This window comes from Lentinula edodes (genome assembly GCF_021015755.1).
Source record: "Lentinula edodes strain Le(Bin) 0899 ss11 chromosome Unknown C8R40scaffold_53, whole genome shotgun sequence".
Taxonomy (NCBI): Eukaryota; Fungi; Basidiomycota; class Agaricomycetes; order Agaricales; family Omphalotaceae; genus Lentinula; species Lentinula edodes.
The window spans coordinates 119092-139389 of record NW_025764359.1 but is presented as its reverse complement, the minus strand read 5'-3'; the positions used below and the strand labels follow the sequence as shown (position 1 = coordinate 139389).

The 20298-nt window shown below is 46.7% G+C and overlaps 7 protein-coding genes across 7 annotated transcripts; 4 read left to right on the top strand and 3 right to left on the bottom strand.

The window, feature by feature from the left end:
- Positions 1-165: 165 nt before the first annotated feature.
- C8R40DRAFT_1058951 (uncharacterized protein) lies at positions 166-4830 on the bottom strand (the record flags this gene model as incomplete). The annotated part of the gene is made up of 8 exons (XM_046225230.1): positions 166-394; positions 447-906; positions 962-3083; positions 3140-3180; positions 3234-3888; positions 3943-4194; positions 4252-4301; positions 4488-4830. 8 exons carry the CDS (start codon positions 4828-4830, stop codon positions 166-168), a joined length of 4152 nt encoding a protein of 1383 aa, XP_046080700.1.
- A 240-nt stretch (positions 4831-5070) lies between these two features.
- C8R40DRAFT_1163472 (thioredoxin-like protein) lies at positions 5071-6039 on the top strand (the record flags this gene model as incomplete). The annotated part of the gene is made up of 4 exons (XM_046230377.1): positions 5071-5102; positions 5160-5513; positions 5573-5775; positions 5828-6039. The coding sequence occupies 4 exons, from the start codon at positions 5071-5073 to the stop codon at positions 6037-6039; spliced, it is 801 nt and encodes a 266-aa protein (XP_046080699.1).
- Positions 6040-6558: 519 nt separating this feature from the next.
- C8R40DRAFT_1059039 (uncharacterized protein) lies at positions 6559-7011 on the top strand (the record flags this gene model as incomplete). Its single annotated transcript, XM_046225238.1, has 2 exons — positions 6559-6812; positions 6879-7011. Coding segments are annotated over 2 exons (387 nt in total), but the record flags the coding sequence as incomplete, so codon positions are not given.
- Positions 7012-7264: 253 nt separating this feature from the next.
- On the top strand, positions 7265-11687 carry C8R40DRAFT_1058916 (uncharacterized protein; the record flags this gene model as incomplete). Its single annotated transcript, XM_046225227.1, has 12 exons — positions 7265-7961; positions 8014-8355; positions 8409-8574; positions 8628-9781; positions 9846-10217; positions 10276-10396; positions 10455-10682; positions 10730-10833; positions 10884-11052; positions 11109-11176; positions 11226-11377; positions 11430-11687. The coding sequence occupies 12 exons, from the start codon at positions 7265-7267 to the stop codon at positions 11685-11687; spliced, it is 3831 nt and encodes a 1276-aa protein (XP_046080697.1).
- Positions 11688-12777: 1090 nt separating this feature from the next.
- C8R40DRAFT_1163469 (kinase-like domain-containing protein) lies at positions 12778-14377 on the bottom strand (the record flags this gene model as incomplete). Its single annotated transcript, XM_046230376.1, has 8 exons — positions 12778-12961; positions 13019-13155; positions 13209-13349; positions 13399-13732; positions 13785-13890; positions 13946-14042; positions 14092-14214; positions 14270-14377. 8 exons carry the CDS (start codon positions 14375-14377, stop codon positions 12778-12780), a joined length of 1230 nt encoding a protein of 409 aa, XP_046080696.1.
- A 96-nt stretch (positions 14378-14473) lies between these two features.
- On the bottom strand, positions 14474-16178 carry C8R40DRAFT_727536 (single hybrid motif-containing protein). The gene is made up of 6 exons (XM_046236003.1): positions 15838-16178; positions 15645-15787; positions 15529-15591; positions 15032-15475; positions 14897-14981; positions 14474-14844 (listed from the first exon to the last, which is right to left on the bottom strand). Exons 1-6 carry the CDS (start codon positions 15893-15895, stop codon positions 14714-14716), a joined length of 924 nt encoding a protein of 307 aa, XP_046080695.1. The 5' UTR covers positions 15896-16178; the 3' UTR covers positions 14474-14713.
- On the top strand, positions 16094-20043 carry C8R40DRAFT_1058921 (sterol-sensing domain of SREBP cleavage-activation-domain-containing protein; the record flags this gene model as incomplete). Its single annotated transcript, XM_046225229.1, has 6 exons — positions 16094-16167; positions 16218-16944; positions 17004-17218; positions 17265-17571; positions 17628-17789; positions 17845-20043. The coding sequence occupies 6 exons, from the start codon at positions 16094-16096 to the stop codon at positions 20041-20043; spliced, it is 3684 nt and encodes a 1227-aa protein (XP_046080694.1).
- Between the last annotated feature and the right edge of the window lie 255 nt (positions 20044-20298).

Here is a 20298-nt window from a genome sequence, read left to right as displayed (position 1 = left end):
TCCAAATTTGTCGTTCCCTCTGTAATCACTACAGTCTACCATCCTCTTGCGGGATGAACTCTCTCTGCAGTAGAGGTACTGAGGTCCAACTGTTCCTTTGTGAGACCCCATCTTTGCCGTGTATCAATCTATCAATCCATCTATCATATGCACTGGCCATTTCTACTATATATTTTCTCTCATCACATTGCCTTCCAATGGGGCAAAGTCTCCATGATCGCAGTCACAGATACGAGACAGGCAGTACTGGTGGCATGAGTCTTGCAATATAGCCAAAGCCCTTTCAGCCACGAGATTCTTGGCAACCACCAGGCTTGTCGAAACAATCGGTCCTGCTACCACAAGGCCATGTATCTCGACTTGCATACCTTCTCGCTCCCCCTTCGAAGCCACACTAAGAGGGTATCAATACAATCTCGACAAGAATATATGACAGAAGAGCTCACATGAATTTGATTTGCGCTTGGCACATAGATGAGCTGATCCATTGCATTAGTGTCGAGATTGGATCCAAGCGAACAGATGGCGAGAGAATACTGAGTATATCCTCCATAATAAATTCCGTCACACAGGCAGTCTTTTCATAATTATATCCAGAATCCACGAGAACGGCGCCGATGACGCTTTCAAACACATCGCTGAGCGCTTTAGGAGGGTCAAATTTCCAGCCATTGTCGATAATCGTTTGTGGAGAGGCTGCCTGTAGATGCGGAACATAGCTATCAATGGCTTGGCTAAGATCAACGTTGTTCAAAAGTATCATATGATGCAGCGCTAATTTTTTCACAGCTAAGAATGCAAGAGCTTGTGCGCACACTGCCTTTGTTCGAGGAAATGCCAGTTGTGCCGAATCTGCCGCAGGATACTTATTATATAGGTGATGGACCACGACGAGGTTCAGAATAGCTACGAAGGATGTGTGAATATATCCTGAATAGCAGGAACACAACAAAAAGCTCACCGTCACCAAGGAATTCTAAACGTTGGTAGGATGGTATTACCTCAGCCGCAGATGAAAACGATGGATGTGTCAAGGCCTCCCGCAAAAGGCGTCCGTTGTTAAAAGTATATCCCAACAGCTCCTGCAACTTCGTGAACATCGGAGACATTGGGGTACTTTCCACTTGGCTGTATCGCAGTGACCAGGGGCTAGGACCCCCAAACATCAGCCCAAGTGTATTTCCAGTCTGCAATGCCATCTGCATACCACCAGTCAAGAATGCAGCTCCAAGGGTGGCTTCCATGCAATCTTGTAGACTCCTCCGAGGGTAGTTCCTGGAAGCACAGCGTGAAGGACTCAATTCGTCGTTATTCTCCTCGAGGATGTGTCTCCATGCCTTGATTCTTGGATTTTCGCTAGTGATGAAACGCTCTAGACCGACATCCAACGCGCGATAGAGCAGGAAGCGGTTAGAAATGGAACGCTGGCGAAGGATGTCGAGCTGTCCTTCGTGGCGGTGAGGAAATTTGTTCAGCAGGTGTACAGTGGTGCAAACTTCCAAAACTGCATCTCCAAGTGTTTCGAGTCTTTGGTTGTTATATCCTGCTAAGGCGCTAGGGATCGTGAGTGCCTGTACCATCAGATCATCTAGGATGGGAGGTAAACGCAGTTCAAGCTTGGCTGCACGGACGCGATAGATGTCAGTGATGCGATGAGCTAGTGCAGGTAGAAGACCAAAAGCACGACTCATCTCGTTGGACATGGTTAACCATGAACAACATCCTTGTGGAATGAGAACTGTACCAGCCAGTTTCGAAGATGAGTCCGTGGCGATATTGCCAGACCCAGCCAAAGGATACTGAGTGTCTTTGGATCGCACTATTTTCGACAATTGGAGCATTGGCCCAGTTTCAGGAACTACAGGGGTCCATTTGTTGCGATTGTTCTTGCGTTTCCATTTATCGACATAGTAATCCCTGTAGGTCTGAACTTGACCTTCTGGTGTAACGTTCATTATTGACATCGGTGTGAGGTCATTGCGAATACTACGTAGAATCCATATACGACCATATTGATTCACGTTGCGAACTAGTAAGCGGTCATAGCATTCGCCACCGATAACCGACCAGTCAGAATTCCCGTTTGGGTTCGAAACAAATTCCTCCATTGCATGAAAATCTATATCCATTGACGACGTGACGGGAACCAGTAGCAAGCTTGGACGACCAACGAATGGAGAGCCGCTGATGCGGAGGTGTATCCCAAGTTTAGTATATTCTTCCATCATCCGTAAGCACTCCACGTCCTTGTCCAAGTGCAGTTCGAGCAGGCGCCCAGGTTTTGTTTCCACAATACCATCACAATAATCAATTTGAGTACGGTCAATACGGGTGCCCGTAACCAACCCTGCCAGAACCTTCCCGTTTATGACAATAGGATGCATCCACAATCTTTTGTAAATCACCCACGGATCTCTGACTTTTACATCCATCATATACGCAACATGATTCATGTCTGGCACTGGCTTTCCTTCGGCATCCTGAAAATCTTTGCCTCGCCTGCTTCCAGCGGGCAAGAGATAATCATCGAAAACATCTAATTCGTGCAGCCGTTTCACAGCCAGAAATGAAACAGCGCGTTTCGCTTCTTTTTTGCTGTCTTTGATCGGACCTTGGTAAATGAGGGCCTCCGGTGGAAGTGGTAATGAGGCAGGAAGGCGTAATATGGATTGAAAGTCGCCTGTGTACACTGGGGCAGGTTGTGTGGTATAGAGATCATGTGGGATGAAGGAGCACAGATGACTGATCAGCGAAATCGCACTATCGTAGGTCACAAATGCTGAAGTAGACGGGACCATATATCGTTCCCGGCTGGCAAGGTCCGCAGCACTTTCCTCCTCCTCCTCCTCGTCATCATCATCGTCAGGATTCAACACATCTTGAAATAGCTGTAGTTGGGCTTGATAAGCTTCTTTGAGTTTCGGTTCAGTATCCATGAGTTTTTGATATCGTTCTTGATACGCATAGTCGTCTTCTTGGATCATGACTATAAAGTTGGAACGTTTGTTGCGTGCGCGGCCTCGAGACTGCACGTAACCAACGACATGGTCTAGCGAATCGAAGCGAATGACGACGTCGCAAGCCTAAATGATGAGCGAGATTAATTTCGAGGACTGTGAACCGCAATTGGAATACATACAGGGAAGTCTAATCCTTCTTCGGCGACTGATGTGGCGACAACTACGAGCAGCAACAATTAGACAGAGAAGGAATGTCGAATGCATCACACTCACGCAAGTTGATTTTCTTTTCCCGAAATGATCTCGCGACCTGTTCTTGGCCACCATCACTTGAAACCCGCTCGGATGTAGCAACACCGCCAACAAACGACCCGCATCTGACTAAACCATTCAACTCCGGGATATGCGGAAGTATCTTAGCCAAGTAGGTAGCGATTTGGCGTTGCTCGACAAAGATGATTCCTTGGAAGGTAGGCGAGTGGTGATTACGAAGCACCTCTGCCAGCGTTCGCACTTTTGGCGTGCACCAATCCAAAGAAACCGAGGACGGTAGCGAAGAAGGATCATCCATCTTCGTAAAATATGCCTGATAATCGACCAAGACGTCCGCGATATCAAACAATTCGGAAGGAATTTCCTTGGGTGATGAGCTACGCGAAACGACGAGCTCATTGATTTCGGAAACGTCTGCAACGCGGTATATGGCGAAAAGGCGCGTGATGAGATAGGACGCTTCCGAGAAAAGGTAAAATGATGCAGCGTAGGGCCCTAAATTGTTTAGGGTCACGAAGTATCGACGTTCGACGTCTGCCCAAGAACCATTATCTAAAGCCACATTTTTGAGGAGAGTGAACACGTTGAGAGCATCCCAGAGTAGGGGTGAGGGGTAGTCATAATCTTGAGGCGGTGGCGGATAAAATTTAATCATCTGGATAATTGAGTTTTCAGCTTGGAAGGGTTCCGACCGACATTGAATACGCACTTCGGTGGGTTTAGGTAAGTTCTCTGCAAGTTCGTCTACGTGTTCACGGACGCCAATCACTTTAGCGTCGAGGGTCGTCTCCAAGGTTCTGATCGATGCAGCGGGATTTTTTGAGTTCCAAACAGGGGAAGCTGTCATTCCGAAAACCTTGGGTCGTTTTTCGGGTGGACATTGCATGTATTCATGCATGATGATGGCGTACGCGTGCTTCTTACGAGCATGGTGACATTCGTCAAAAACCAGCAGGGCAACCTGATTATGAAGATGGATGAGAGTGATGCTGTGATGAGATGATAATCTGGTACGAACATCTTGTATCTTCAGAAGAGAATGCGTCAAAAAGTTGAGAAAAATCTGGGCTGAATCGCGCTGTGAATGAGTCATGGCGTATGGCTGCACGCTACCGAGTACAGCGAACAAATAGTGAAAATATGGAAAGGAATGTCTTTTTCTCTCCGTTTCATAGATCCACTATTTTCCGCTAAACTGAGAGGTCCAACCGTACACCAATCCACTGGCGAGGATAGCAGATACACAGCACGAACCGGTTAATACAAAAACATCGTGCTGTCGAAATTTCAACTTCCACCCATCGCGATCCGAGATATCGATATTTGACGATCCGTGCAATTTTAAGACGCGTAAAGATGAATGTTGGGAGATGAAATCGCCTTGCTGCTCGACTAGTGGCACTTTTGGGACAAAGAACATGATCTTACGACCATCGTTGTTCTTCGCTGCAATCCACTTGATGAGGAGAGTGCTGATGAAGGTTTTGCCACTGCCGGTATCGAGAGCAGCGATGATATTTCCTTGTTGGGCCTGCGTGAAAATTTCTTCCTGGTATTTTCGAGGTAAAAGTTCGGTTACCGATGCATTGGAAGTCATGATGGCGGAAGAGGAAGAGCTACACGGCTCATTCTAATGGAAGCGGCACTATAACTTGAAGTGATTGTGGGTGTAGGTGCCAAGCGTCTAATTTAGCGGCATTCAAAACTTGCCTCCGTACCGCCACATACTGCCACCAAACTCTCATCGCAGCAATCCGCAGTCCAGAAATCTCATTAGAAGGTCAATAAGCCGTTCAACGTACTTCTCTCTGAGTTCTTCTTACAATCGATTACCACGATGGCCGTGAACATTGACGAAGATACAGAATTGTACGTCTTCGAGATTCACCGTGAACTTTTCTTATATTCAAACTTGATACAATCTAGCAATGATGCACTACGAAAGCATGGGATCATTCCAGCTCGAGAGCCTACACCTCCCTCACCGTCACCCCCTCCATCGCCAACTTTCAGTGACCTCCTCAACGATTTCACTCCTTCAGAACTGCGGGAGATTAGCGAAGATGCACCAGATGACGAGACGGAACGAATGATTGCTGCGTATCGAAGGCAAAGGATAGCTGATGAAAAGACCCTAGATAAAAGGTCTCGGTTCGGACGAGTGTATCCTATTGGCCGAGATGATTATACACGGGAAGTCACTGAGGCAAGCAAAATCGATGAAGAAGGCGACGAAAAAGAGGAAGGTACCGCTGTCATATGCTTTTTATATAAAGATGGGTAAGTTATTAGTGGGTTTGTTTTAAGCGTATCTTCGGAAGTAACATTCATTCGTCCAGTATTCCGCGAAGTGATCGCGCTTTTCAACATGTGAAGACCCTTGCTGCTCGCTATCCCCGTTCCAAATTTGTTTCCATAGTGGGCGACAAGTGTATCCCGAATTTACCAGACAGCAGGATACCCATGTTTATCGTCTACAAAAAAGGTGATATTCGAAATCAGGTTGCGGCCTGGGGTGCTGATCGCGAAAGAAGAATTGAAGGTAAAGAGACATTACTACAGCTACCAGATATTTCCAACTAATATCGATGCAGAGTTAGAAGCACTGTTGATTGTAACTGGTGCTCTCCATCCTCCCGAACGGCGTGCACCAGAAGATAGGAAAAAAGAAAGCAGTTCGGATGAGGAAGACTTGGACTCTTCTTCGCACGTACGCTCTACGGCAACGTTGACGAATGGGAGAAAAAATAAGAATGTCAGAGGCAAAGACAATGATTCGGATTCGGAATTTGACTTTGATCTATGAAATGTATCGGTCTGTGCTTTGAATATATGATTGTGTGCTCCACTCAGCTCTATCGCAGGCCACAATGATTTGCTAGCGGCCGATCGCGTTGGCCAATTTCTTCATGTTGTCGCGTGACGTCATTTCGTTGTGAGGGCCGTTGAGGCGTCGTCGTGAGACAAATCTATTGTACTACAAATACGGGAGACTTCGAACTTTTTCAACCTCTTCAACCACAACTTCAACTTCGTTTCCCTTACAACTTCTTAAACCTTTACCCCTCATCTCTCTTTTGAAAATGGGCAAGCGAACTTTCTGTTTAGCGGTCTTCAGAATGTTCATCCTAATCATAATTCATCCGCAGCTGGGACAAAACGTTCTGCAGACGAATCTGGCCCTACCACCCGCTCTGCGAAATCTGCAAAGACAGATGAAACATCAACAGCCTCCAAGGCAAAGAAAGGTAGTAACAAGAAGAGTCCTACTAAAGTATGTTCATTCAATTGGTCAAACTGCCCCAGCTTGCCTCTGATCGTCATACAGGCAGTCCTCCCGGCGTCCCAATTCAAGGCTAAGGCCCTACCTCTCCACGTCAACGTTACACATACTCCACCAAGCGCTGGCGACGACGATACCGTTCCATCTACTTCAGCAGACCCAGGACAATTAGGCTCTCTCACCCTTGTCCCAAGTTCGTTCAATACAGGCAGTTATGGCTGGAAAGGCAGTAAGCGCCTCACAGTGGAGCTCGAAAATGATACAGGGACAAAGGAAAAAGTGCAGGTTATGCTGACGTATGTGGTTTCAAACTCCTATAGGCTCCAAGCTTGCATGATTTTGAGCGATATTTGCGTTTTCAGGATTAACGCTACTGTGTTAAACAGTAAGAATGCTCCTTCAGAACAGGAAAAAGATGAAGCGAAAGATACAAACGGGGAAGCAGCTAAGGAGAAGGAGGAGGGGGAGGATGGAGGCGAGAAGGATGGTGAGTAGAGTGGATAAGAACCTCGTCGACACAATCGTAAAAACAAATCTATGGGCCGGTATCTTGAGTTATCTTGTACAATTAATCGTTTGTCGTGAGTTTGCTAGACATACTGCTTGCATCTCCTCGCGAAACATGACCATCAGTATTTTGACATTTGTCAACGTCAAATTTTCTCCGCAAACCTTGCCTGAGTAGTTCTCTAAGACCTTTTCATAACTTCCTTCACGACAAAACTCTGAGTATCCTGGCCGAAGAGGAATGGGCCACAAGCAGGATATCTATTCACCTTCAACAAACTTTTCAAAGCCACGAAGGACCGCAATCACCCGATTGATCGTATTCGCCGTAATTCTAGTCGCATCTTTTCTCTTCTCGACCCCCATCTCCAGCCTCCAGGGTTTCTACTCCGAACTCAGTCCCATTCAATCTCCAAACCCGGATTCCGAATGGCAGGACAACATTTATCCTTTCCGTCAGCAAAGTCCTTGGGACATCTCTACGGACTTCCCATATCCACGCTTACTCGAATATGATGTCCAAGAGGGCACCTGGCTGCGTCTAGATGTTCACCCAATATCAGGAGATATCGTTTTTGATATGCTGGGTGACATTTACTGCATTCCTGCTTCAGAGGCATACGCGTACGATAAAAATACTGTGGCCCGAGCTAGACCAGTCCTTCTAGGCATCCCGTACGACGCAGATCCAAGGTTCTCTCCAGATGGAAAGCGATTGGCATTCCGCAGCGATGCAGGCATTGGGATAGATAACATTTGGCTCATGCATTGGACAGGCTGTGAGGAAATGGATATCAGGCCATCGACAGCGGTCGATCCTCTGTTAGCTGAGGCATTAGCGGAAAAGGATAAAGAGGATCACCTTCTGTTTATTCAACGCGTATCAGAGATGAAAACACGCCAAAGAAATCGCCTGAGGAGAGAGGGTCGCGTTTTCGGTACTTTTCCATAATCAGCATTTTCAATTCCAGCTCACTGTATATCATGCAGCTCACCGTATCACCAACGAAACTTACCGATATGTCTCTGGTCCCCGTTTCCATCCTTCCGGCAACAAAATCATTACATCTAAATGGTACACTGGCAAAGTTACAATATCTGCTCCAGAAGGATGGGAATATAATCTACCCGACTTGTCCATTGACCAAAAGCCCGGGACCATTACATCTGGTAGCGGCCGGCGTGTCTTAGGAAGGACACTTTCTCGAGGAATGACTATAGATGACTATGCTTCGCAACAGATCGGGCCTGAGCAGTTTATCTGGGCTGGAGATGATGTGATTATCTTCGCAAAAAATGTGGTGGACGAATATACGACCTCTGAAAAAGATGGTACGTTAACTTTTTGTTTGTCGAATGACACTGATTTCTGATAATATCAACAGTTCACAAGGGTGTTTTCGCAATTTTTTCCTATAATATAACCTCTGGCAAGCAGGAAACACTCGTAGACGCCTTTCCGGGTGGTGCCAGTCGTCCGGAGCTGTCTCGAGATGGAAGGTCGCTTGCTTTCGTCCGCCACGTTAGAGATCAAGAAGCGCTTGTCATCCAGTAAGTATATCTGAGTCCTGATCATGCGACTGATGGCCATTCAACTCACGCAGGGATCTACAAACCGGTTCATTGCGTTACATTTGGTACGGGCTTACCTTCGATTGGTCCTCCGGCTCTACATTAGGTGGCTCTTATCCCTCATTTGCGTTCACCCCAAACGACGACGCAGTCATTATCTGGGCTCAAGGACAAATCTACCGGGTGCCCTTGACCACGAATGAGTTTGGAGAGAAAATTGCCTTAGGGGAGCCTAACCCGATCCGTTTCACTGCCCATATCGAGACACGCATTGCGGAAACGCGGAAAAAGCAATTGGATTTGCTTAGACTAGAAACAAAAGATACTCAGAGGGTGCATGCGCTCAAGGAACTGGCACTCGATGACGTTGGTTCAAAGGCTGTATTTCAAGCCGCCGGTGTATCGATAGTGCAAACATTTGGTGAGACGGAAGCCACCAGAGTACCTGTACTTGCCCCGGACGCACCTTACTATTCACCCTCTTTCGTTCCCGGCGTAAATAATCTGGTCGTCCATGCTCGATGGTCTGACGTCAATTTTACGACTTTTGAGTTGGCAGATTTGGATTCTGGGCTTGCTTATGAGCTTTCAGGGGTTCCGTTAGGGAGATATTTTACTCCTGTGATTAGTGCAGGGCCTGGTTATGCCCGGAGGATCGCATTCGTGAAGAGCGCAGGAGACAGTCTTACGGGTGACATTCTTGCTACCGCTAGACCAGGCCTCTATGTCGGAGAAATCAATTTATCTTCACAAAGCCCACCTGGTCCCGCTGTTCAGGATATTCCCATACGAGGTTTACGATTTATTCCTTCAGATGTGGTTGCCTCTGATCTAGCTCTTACCATACGCTTCATCAACTCTTCGAATTTGTTGGTTCAAGAAAGCTCTCGAGTCTTCTCTGTTTTTCTCGATGCAGAATCTGAACTCGTCAGCACTATTTTCACAGGAAAAATGACGAATGAGATAGCTCATGCTTCTAGACTCTTTGCCGACGCGGGCACGGTTGACCACGTAGCCTTCATTGAATATCAGCACGTCTATTTGGCAAGTGGCACTGCCTTGAAATATAAGGAGGAGTTATGGGCCAAACCTGGCAACTCGACAACAGGTTTAATGCGATTGAGCGTAGACGGTGGCCACTCATTAGCTTGGAGTAGAGATGGTAGACGTCTATCGTGGCTGTTAGGTGCGTTGCCCGTCTTCCTCCAGTCTTTCCTTCATCTAACCCATACAAACCTCAACAATCATAGGTCCTATTATTTATTCTCTTGACATATCCAAAGTTCATCTATGTATTGACGCCGCTCGAAATGATCGCGATACATTTGGTATCTCATGCACCAGGGGTTTAGTTGACCAGCAAGAAATTTTTGTTGAACATTCAACCGATATAGCTCGGCTGAAATCAGACGCTTCGGACGCTCGACATGGACGAAATTCTACCACTTCGGTTATCGTCGCCATTCACAACGCAACCATTCTAACTATGGAAACCGGGGATGAAGCTGAGGACCTTATTGAACACGGCGTGTTGCTGGTTCAGGATGGTGTCATAAGTGCTGTGGGAAGAGCAGAACACGTTCAAATACCTGCCGGCGCTGTGACCATCGATGCTTTAGGAGGTCGGTCCTTTTGACTACTGTGTTTTCTCAGCTACTGTAGACTTAACTGATGTCCAAGGTTTCGTCATGCCTGGATTCATTGACGTTCATGCTCATTGGGGTGGATATACCACCCGCTACCCGGCCAAATCATGGGAGATGCAGACGTTTCTTGCGTATGGTGTGACTACGATGCACAAGTAAGTTTCTCATCGAAGCCGTGCTCGTATGATTCTAACCGTTTGCTATCCTCATCAGTCCTAGTTCTAATACCGTTGATACCTTCGTCGAACGCAGTCGCCTTGAAAGTGGGCAATTTATTGGACCTCGGATATTGACCACAGGGACAGTAGTATTCGCCGGAACATGGACTGGTTTGTATGAAGAGATAGTCGATGAAGCACAGGCCCTCTCCGCTCTAAATAGAATCAAAGCTGAAGGTGGCCCCTTCACACTCTCGTACAAGAACTATCAGCTTCCTGCTCGGTATGTCCTTAAGTTTTTTCCCTTTCGTCATTTCTAACTCGGAACAGCGCATCTCGACAGCGACTTTTGACGGCTGCAAAGGAGTTGGATATGCTTTGCTTCCCGGAAGGAGGCGCCAACTATGATTGGAACTTGGCGTATATCATTGATGGTAATTGTAATCGTTCTCACAGTTCCTCTTCGATTTAATCATTTGTATAGGCATGACTACATTAGAACATACGTTTCCATTTGCATCGATATACGAGGATGTGTCCAAGCTCTTTGTTCGAAGTGGCACCAGCTATACACCGGTATACCTCGTAAATTACGCCGGTCCTTGGGGAGAAGAATACGTCTGGACAAATCATGATGTTCCCAATGATCCCAAGTTCGTTGTAGCATACTTCAAATTTCGTGCCCTTCACTTACAGGTACCACTGGTAGACTGAGACGATTTATGCGGCATGATATTTTGGAGAAACTTACCGAATCGGTAGCCCGCCCTCGGAGCTGTGGGTATTGTATCTTATATCATTTTCATACTTAGACAACCCTTTGCAGCCTACGTCATGTTCAACGCTTCGGTTTACGCTGCCAAAATGGTAAATGACGGGCTAAAAATTCATATTGGCGCGCATGGCGAGCAACCAATGGGCCATAACTACCACGCGGAGATGTTTTTCACAAAGAGTGGTGGGCTAACCAATTACGAGGTATCTTCAGAGTTCATCATTATGAGACGAAGGATGAATGTATCTTTCACAGGTTCTTCAGGCTGCAACTTCGAATGCTGCGTCCACGCTAGGAATTCTTCAGTCAGTAGGGACATTGAGTGCCGGCAAGTTAGCAGACTTTCTGGTTTACATACCTGGAGTAGATATTCTCCGCGGTCCCATTGAAGATACCACAAGACTCAGATACATTGTTCGGGGAGGAAGGATTTGGGCCGCTGATACAATGTCTGAAATCTGGCCTGTCGCCGGGCGGAAACAGACAATGCCATCCTTCAACCCTGGGTCCTGACCTTGAAAGTATTTTTTTCTCGCAAAGACATAAATCGACAACACAAGTATATATTGGAAGTTAGTTAACGCCCATGTCATCCTTGGAACATCAGGATAGGCCAGAATCCGGTTGGGCCTGTTGAGTCTGGTTCCACATTTGTCCGGTGCGCATAGCTGTTAGACTCTTAAGTTCGATAATGAACCTTGTACCAATTCATTGTAACAAGACGCGTCTAACAGTCTTCGATTTCTTGAAATGCTTTAAGGACCTTCGGGGTGCGATGAGATATCTGACAAACAGAGGAATAGCCGCGGGTCGCGTTCCAGTCGCAGCCTAGGAGTCAAATACGTGGAAGCCTTTGCACCGGGAGACCCGCCGTGAGGGGACTCGTCGGTGATGGGCATGACGGGAAGCGGTCGACAGCAACTCGCAGGAGTCGGAGGCGCAGAGGTCTTGCGAGATTTTAGATTTTCAGTTTGCTGAACTCAGACGACAGTCGCAGACCTGCTATTACATTTGCCAAATAGAGGTGACAACGAGTGGTGATGAAATGCTACTTACCTTTATAAGGCCATTCTAGGGGCTCACCACGTTCATCGATATCACTGCAGTCTGCGCCGTTGGTTGGAGTTGATACCGAATGACAATTGATGAAGTTTGTTGCATCAAGTAAGTATATGTACACTACACTATTGACTCTTGTAGTCTACTAATCAAGATCATAGATACTACTGCAGGTCTGCAAATATTTATTAGTTTAAGGCGTATGATGAAGATAAAACTATGCGATGCGTATGCTGGGAAGGGAATATAAGGAATGAGAAATAAAATCTTCTAGCGACCAACCGGGGAAGCCGAAAAAGAGTAAATGCGCGGATAAAGAAAGAAACATGCACGAGAAGGGAAGAATGTGACGTAAAGAAATACAATGGATTGGATTTCAAATTTCGAAAAAAACGGAGTGATTACAACGATGACCCCAGATAGAACAACAATTTCGCGAACAGGTTGAGTTGAGGCGGAAGTAGAATGATGGTTCTGAGTATGGAAAGCGTTCGCTTGACAACAAAGATCAAAACAAATATGGTACAAAAGATGACTTCGGAGGCTAAGAGTTGAAAACATCGGGGGAACCCGAGCGCGAAGCTTCGGCAATGGTTGCAGTCGGCTGAAGCTGCAGTGACCCATTCCGGTAATGTGTAGGTTGACCGGCTGCAGTCATTGTATAAACAGGTTGATTGTGAGGGTAATAGCTTTGCCTTTGAGAACGGTCGTAGTCATAAATAGTGAAACTGAGAAGGAGAGCGTTAAAATCAAGCACATGCCCAGATCGAGTGTAGGAAACTCACTGGTCCTCCAGCTGTCGTAGTTCAGGTTTGAGTTTTTCAAGGTCAGCGTTCGCCTTCCGTTTCGTGTGCGTCAGTGGCTTTTCGACCATAAGGAACTCATCCAATTCGTATGATACATCAAAGTTTGCTTGTTTCAGCTGTGTATAGTACCAGTCAGCAAGTGTTGGACAACGGGAGATAGGGGAATCACATCTGGAATGAAGGGTGCAATCAACTCTTTGGTTTCTAGTCTGTCCCATTCTAAGGAGCCAAACCACGGATGGTCGCGGAAGTCGTCCAGTTGGTCGATTGTGCGGCATCCTATTCGTTTCGTGGTATCTCTTTCGATGAGCTGTTCTAAGTTTAGCGACAGCATTCAAGATGGATGGTCGTGGACTTACTTGTTTCAGCATGTTGATGCCGTGGTTGCTGAGAGGGATTATATCGGTAGGAAACTCGAGCGGCTGATTCGAGATGGAGTATCTCATACGTTCGACGTTCTTGCCGTCAAATGGACGTTTATTGAACAGTAGCTCGTATATTGTAATGCCCAGGCTCCACCAGTCAATCTGCCATGAGTATCCTTTGTTTGTAAGGATCTCTGGAGCCATGTAAGCTATACTTCCTGCTACACTAGTATGCGGCCGGCGATCAGAGTAGTGAATGGCGACGTTGAAGTCAGTGATGTGTGCGTTTCCCTGAGAGTCAAGAAGGATATTGTCTGGTTTCAAATCGCTGTACATGACGGTTAATGGATGAACCACAGGATTTACTGCTTGCCGCTCACCGATGAATGATACGCTGTTTGTGCAGGTAGGTTAATGCTGAAGCCAGCTGCGCCAACCAGAATGCAACGACGCTTTCTGGTAGAGGGCCTTTGCGTTCAAGGTGAACTATGAAGGATGTCAGGAGACCGTGACCGGTACAGCAACCCTCTGAATCACATACATCGTAGATCTCCACCAAGCATCAAGTCAAGGACAAAGAAGCAATTTTCGTCGTCCTGAAACGCATAACGCATGTTGACGACGAAAGCATGGTCAATCTGTTCAATTCATCAATAAAGCCTTCGTTCATGTTCAATAAACGCGTACCTCTTCCAGCAACCTCCTCTCTTGAATGATATTGGCTACAGCTTTCTGTTTGATACACCGCGCTTTCTCGACATATTTGAGAGCATATAGCTTTTTGGTCCTCTTATGCTCGACGACCCTGACCTGATAAGATGTTATCGTCGGAAATTTGTCGACGACACGAATAGGACCACGTTACCTTTCCGAAAGCTCCTTTGCCGACTGCGCGATGAAGGTCGAAGTGATAAAGGTTTACTTCGCCGTCAAAATCGATTGGCTCTGAAAAACAACAGCAGACGGCACCCATGTTGCATAACAGAAAGAGAAACACACAAGGACTTTGTGACTATATGAGGTGAAATACAAGGGGCCCTCCTTATAGGAGGCTTTGTACTTGTCCTTGCTTCTTTGATCCGTTGTGTATAACCGTTCCCGGCCATTTCAAATTTCATTTACAGGCAAAGGGCTCGAAAGGGCCCGGGTTCAATACGTAGCACAAGGCAGCACACCGCTGGACAACATTCAAAAATTCCTTGAGTTTTGTGGAACTGAGATATCAGGGTATGTAGTAGAATACTGCAGAGCATTCACAACTGCGTCAAAGACGGACGGACGCGATAAGTCTAAAATAGTAGCTACAAATCTATAACAGTCCATCTAAGAAGCTGCGAGGGGCATTGGATACAGGAGGAACGACGACCATCCGTTTCCCTGCAGATGTTGATGGAGGCAGGTAATCGGCTATGATTGAATCGAAATCTGGCACTATAGGAGCTGGAGAGAACGTCAATAATTGGGCAACCGTTTTTGTATAAAAATAAAGTACTCTGAACAGCCTTAGCCTTGACCGAGTTCTGCAGCATGGTAGATACAATGAGTTTTCTGATAGCAGCGCCATCCATAGGAGTAGCCTTCATCAATTTTAGAAGATAATACTGTCAATTTCAACATTGACACTTGCCTTGGAAGCCTCTTGTTTCTGCAGACCCTTGACGGCCTCTTCTATGGGAGTGAGGGATTGCTTGAATGTACCAAGCGGACCAGAGGCTTTGCCCAAGAATGCCAAAACATCTCCCTTGGTGACCATTCCTCTTACACCTGTCCCAGCTATTTGACTCGCGTCTCGAATGTTGTTTTCGGCAAGTAGCCGGTACACTGAAGGAAATATAGGCCCGGAATGTGATATATACTCTGACGGTTGTGATTTCTGGGGTGCGGAAGGCTCCGGGAAGGATTTGGGTGGTGAAGAGGACGAGATGGAAGTGGAAGATGAAGATGATGCCTCCTGCTTCGGTGCATCGGACGCGTCTTCCTTTGGAGGCTGGAGGTTGGATATATCGTCGCCTTCCTCAGCTAATAAAGCTATTATTTTCCCAATTTTGACATTTTTTGTGCCGTCTGGGACCTAATTGAAGATTAGACCAGGTTCTGTTCCACATGCATCATGGGCACACGTACTAGAATTTTACCCAGAATACCGTCGTCCTGGGCTTCAACATCAATAGTCGCTTTATCCGTTTCCTGGTAAGAAGACGAGTGAGCAACGTCGCGTGTCACTATGCGGTTTAGCACACTATTTCAAGCAAAACATCCCCAGCGACAAAGCTTTCCCCTTCCTCCTTCTTCCAGGAAGCAATACCGCCTTCCGTCATGGTAGGAGACATGGCTGGCATTTGCATATTGGTCACTGCGTGTCGAGCTGCGCTTTGGGACAATACTAAAAGGAAAGTCAGCAAAGAAAATATTTGAACCAACGCAAAGACCTACACCTGTTTCTCGAAGAGCATGCCGAACGCCTTACAGAAGAAGAAAGGTGGACTAACATCCTGGAAGAACTAGGTAAAGGAAGAGACCGAAAATCGGATCAAGCCCGGATTCTCTTCTCCGAGAACTTCTTGCTTCATCATTCATTATACTTGCTTATATGACTGTGGCTTAGCTTTCTCCTTCCTCCATCTCCTCTCTCTATTTCTACCGCCATTCAGGCTCTGCCATCTTCCAGGCGGGAGATTTCCGCATTGCTATGCTACAGCTTTTTCCCCTGTTACTACAACTTGTACGAACATATGGCCAACGTTTCTTCCTCAAGTTCGGACTGTAAGTTTCTATCACCTTCCCATGGTTTCTTCTAAGTCTTTGCTCTCCAGACATTGCGCAACTCATCAAATTCGCATAATCCTTGTCTCTTGTGTTGTCATCACCTCTCTTTTCTATCCAGCACTCGCTCTATACTCCTCCCAAACGAAATCAATCTCCATCTTTGACGCTCTTATATCACCAAATATCAGCGTTCATGCCCAGCAGGATCTTTCAGATCTTTGGTCTGGTCACGACTCTCTACGTTCACTGGAGGACGCAGTGTCTCGCGCACGATGTGGTGTAGGCCGTACAGTCAGAGTTGAACGGTTGTTAGTTCAGAGCTCATTTTCCGGAGACAACAGCGCTCTTAATCAAGGAATCCTTCTCTCCACTCTCAATTTCGAGCACAAGCTCGAAGAGCTCTTACAATCATCGCGTCAATTGAATTGCTTGCAGAAGGCTGACGGCAAATGCTTTGCTCTATCTCCCTTGGAGTTCTGGGCACACGACAGAGATATGTTACTGACAGACTCCAACATTTTGGACAAGCTTGGTCCCTCCAAGAGCGTTGTCATTGATGGAATAACTGTTACTCCGGACATGGTCCTCGCAGGTCGATCCGACGAACCCACATTCGATTTTGCTAACTACCTTGCATTGACTTATTTCTTCCCCCAATCCGGATGTTTCAGTACCTCTGAACACTCAGCATGGCTGCAGGCAGTCAAAGCTGCTGCGGGTCAAGAAGCAGAATCGGTGACTTTAGCCCAAGAGCCATCTATAATTGCACTCGAGGTGCGTTCATCATTTCATACATGTCTCTGTGCATGCTTCTCTGATACTGATTCTCACAGCTCGGTACATACAACGGCAGATCCGCCATTTCAGTGTTCCTGTATCTGTCGTACGCTAGCTTCTTTGCATATGTCTTCTGGTCCATGCGACAGATGAACAGTGTACATTCGCGGGTCGGTATCGTATTCACCGCGATGGTGGAGATTGCCGTGAGTACAATCACCAGTCTCAGTGTTTGCGCTCTTGTAGGCTTTAAGGTTACAATGGTGCCATGGTATGGTGCTCAGTTTAATTTGGGCTTTGCTGATGTATTTGTTTAGGGAACTTTTACCCATCGTTATTGTCTTTGTTGGCGCAGAAAACATGTTCAATCTAGTAGATGTTGTCGGTCGAACTTCTGTCACTCTCACCGTCAAGCAACGTATCGCCGAGGGTCTGAGTCGTGCGGGCACTTCAAATACCCTTAAAGTAGTATCTTACAACGCGATCCTCGGAGTCATTGCGGTATTCTCGATAGGATCTATTCGCCAGTTCTGCGTGTTCGCTATCGTGGTACTGGTCGCACATTGGTTTCTGGCTCACACGTTCTTTTTGGCGGTTCTATCTATAGATATGCAACGCCTTGAGGTAATACTCTCGTGACGTACTTTATCGTTTTTCCGTTGAACTGTTAGTCTTTCTAGCTCGAGGAACTACTTCGCCAAGATTCTGGATCAGTTCCTCTCGCTTCGTCTGCACCAGAGAATGTACCACCAGTCAAATCGAAATCGACTTGGCGGTATCTAAGTATAACCGCTCGCAAGTTACTGAGCGGGCGTGCTACAAAGAACCTTAGCCTCGTGCTTGTGAGTCCTCTCTGCATAGGCCCTTATCTAGCTCTGAAGTTCATGCCTTCCTTAGCTTCTGGCAATAACTGCTACGCTTTACTATGCCACTATGCCGCCAAGCTCCGCCTCAGATGCGTTGATAAACTCTCCAGCAGCGCCTCGTGGCGCATTGTTCAGAAATTCGGACAAAACTTCGCACATTGAGGATCTGAGCTCAGATGTACGAATCTGGAAACTGCTGAATCCCAATGATGCAGCGTTGCATCTTCGAATCGAGCCGCCCACTTTCGTCACTTTCCGTCCCAACACTGGCAACCACCACTCGAATAGTGCTGGTGAGCACAAAAGTCCTCGATCTCTGGCTCGCACTCTTCGTTCCATATTCTGGCTTTTGAAGATCATGGTCCTCCCAATTGCGGCTACTACATTTCTACTCTGGCTACTATGTTTGTACCTTCTCAAAGATGCAGAGCTATTGGACGCACAGCAAAACCGTGCAGAGGCACAACCGTCTCCGTCGAATGAAGATTCTACCACATTGGAACAGCATGTGTCCTTTTCAACACTTCCTCGCGCGTTTTCTAGCGACGTAGAATTTATCGCATCCAGCTCAGATGGTCGTGTCGCGGTTTCTGTTGGATTACATAACGAAGTGGTCATTTGGCGAACAGATTCGTCGCGGTACTTTTCTATCGACACTTCCGACATTATTCTGCAATCACCCGCTTCGTCCTCTTTCCAGTCCACGTTGACGACCGTCGCTATGAATGATAACGGAGACTACTGTGCTGTAGGTACAGGAGCCGGAGTTATTGCCGTGTGGGACATTCGAAATGACGCCATACGTCCGTTGTCTCATCTATCCCTTCCTGATTCTTTCGCTGGGGTAGTTGAGATGTGGTTTGTACCCAATACAGCAAGACTTGGAAGAAATTCGCCTACTTCGAATCCGACTTCCCCGGTTCTTGCCCCATCACTGCCATTACAATCAATCCAACTTGTGGCAACTTTCGAGAACGGCGCAGTTGCGAAATATGCTGTTCAGGATCTATCCGGATTGACATATTTTCAACCTTCCCACTCGGATTCTGTGGTTCGTTCAAAACTGGTCCGTGTTAAGCCTGAAAATAAACTAATAGTCGCATTTTGCTTGCATGACGGATCTCTCGAGCTATTTGACATTGGTGATGCCGATCCTCTTGTTCAGGATGATTTCTGCATTCAAGCTGGTAATCCCCTTGATACTGTCTCGACTGTCGATATTTGTTGTGCCCTCATGGCTGGTGAAAAACGCGTTATTGTAGCGGCTGCTACGGAAGCCGGTGTCATTTCTTTGTGGGACGGACAAACGGGAGACTGCATTCGTGTGCTAGAAGAGGCGTACGGGCACATCTCCCAGCTACGCGTTTCGCCCGTGCTAGGCGGAACTTGTCGCACTTGCGGACAACTACCATTAGACACTTTCCTGCTCAGCTTTTCTGTGGATCACGTCGTGAGGTTTTACAAGCAGTCTGTCACGGACAGCACGCGCAAATGTACATGTGCTTCTGCTACACTCCGCAGAAAGATTTCATTAGATAAACAGCTCAGGCAGCGCTCCCGCAGCAGTAGCATTTCCTCTTCTGTTTCCACTTCCCCGATGGTATCCGCAATCAGGCAGACCTCAAACTCTGAGGTGTCCCCTTTCCCAGTTTCTGGACACGGTGTTCATTCAAGACGGGCTTCCGAGAAGGAATCTGCGCGACGTAATTCTGAGTTATATTCTTTTCAACTTGATAACGAAGACGGGGAATCACAGAAAACAACAGGTCCGTCTGAGGTCTCCCGCTTTCCTTCTCTCTTGTGGCAGGACGCGTATACTGTCTACGTTGGCGATACAACATGTGATAGAGGGGGTTGGGATGTTCACAATGGGAAAATAGTGGGCATTCGGCGTAAGCCAAGGGGAGCATTTCCAAGCAAAATCACACATACCTCCAATGCTATCAAAATTTTTGCTGCTCAGGGATTGTCAATCACAACCTTAGACCGTTGGGAAATGTGGTTTTTTGATCCATGTGCGACTCTCCTCCAAAGTCGTTCGCTCTCGTCTATACTACTAAACAACAACATGGAGGTACTGGATATGTCACATTCGCTTCCAGAATTACCTTCTCGTTGTTCTATCCCTCGTTTACCATTTACTCGGGTAACACCCTTCGTCGTTACTCACTCTCGTACCCTCGCTGGGTTCGGAAACACACTTGGGGTTTTTGAATTTTTGAAGCTATGATATATGTAACTCGAATTTTGTCTGCTTTCGGATTCTTGTACGAACTCTTATAATGTATATCTAGCAACCGTAGTTCTAAATATTCTTAAATGTCAAGGTGTAGGTCATATAGACGTCTTGGCAACAGTGTATCATAGCTCAAAATTCCAGCCAAATTGACTACCTCCCCGGAACCAATGCCATTTCGGACAAGCTTTACTTATAAGTACAGACTTCCTTAAAAGTAGACGAACTTCTTCATCCTTCGAGGCTTCT

Coding starts and splice junctions, on each gene's coding strand:
- C8R40DRAFT_727536 (XM_046236003.1), bottom strand. CDS start 15,895: ATGTTAGTCCACCTTTCTTCTTCTGTAAGGCGTTCGGCATGCTCTTCG. Junction 15,788..15,837: donor ATGCTCTTCGAGAAACAGGT/GTAGGTCTTTGC, acceptor CTTTCCTTTTAG/TATTGTCCCAAAGCGCAGCT. Junction 15,476..15,528: donor GTATTCTGGGTAAAATTCTA/GTACGTGTGCCC, acceptor ATCTTCAATTAG/GTCCCAGACGGCACAAAAAA.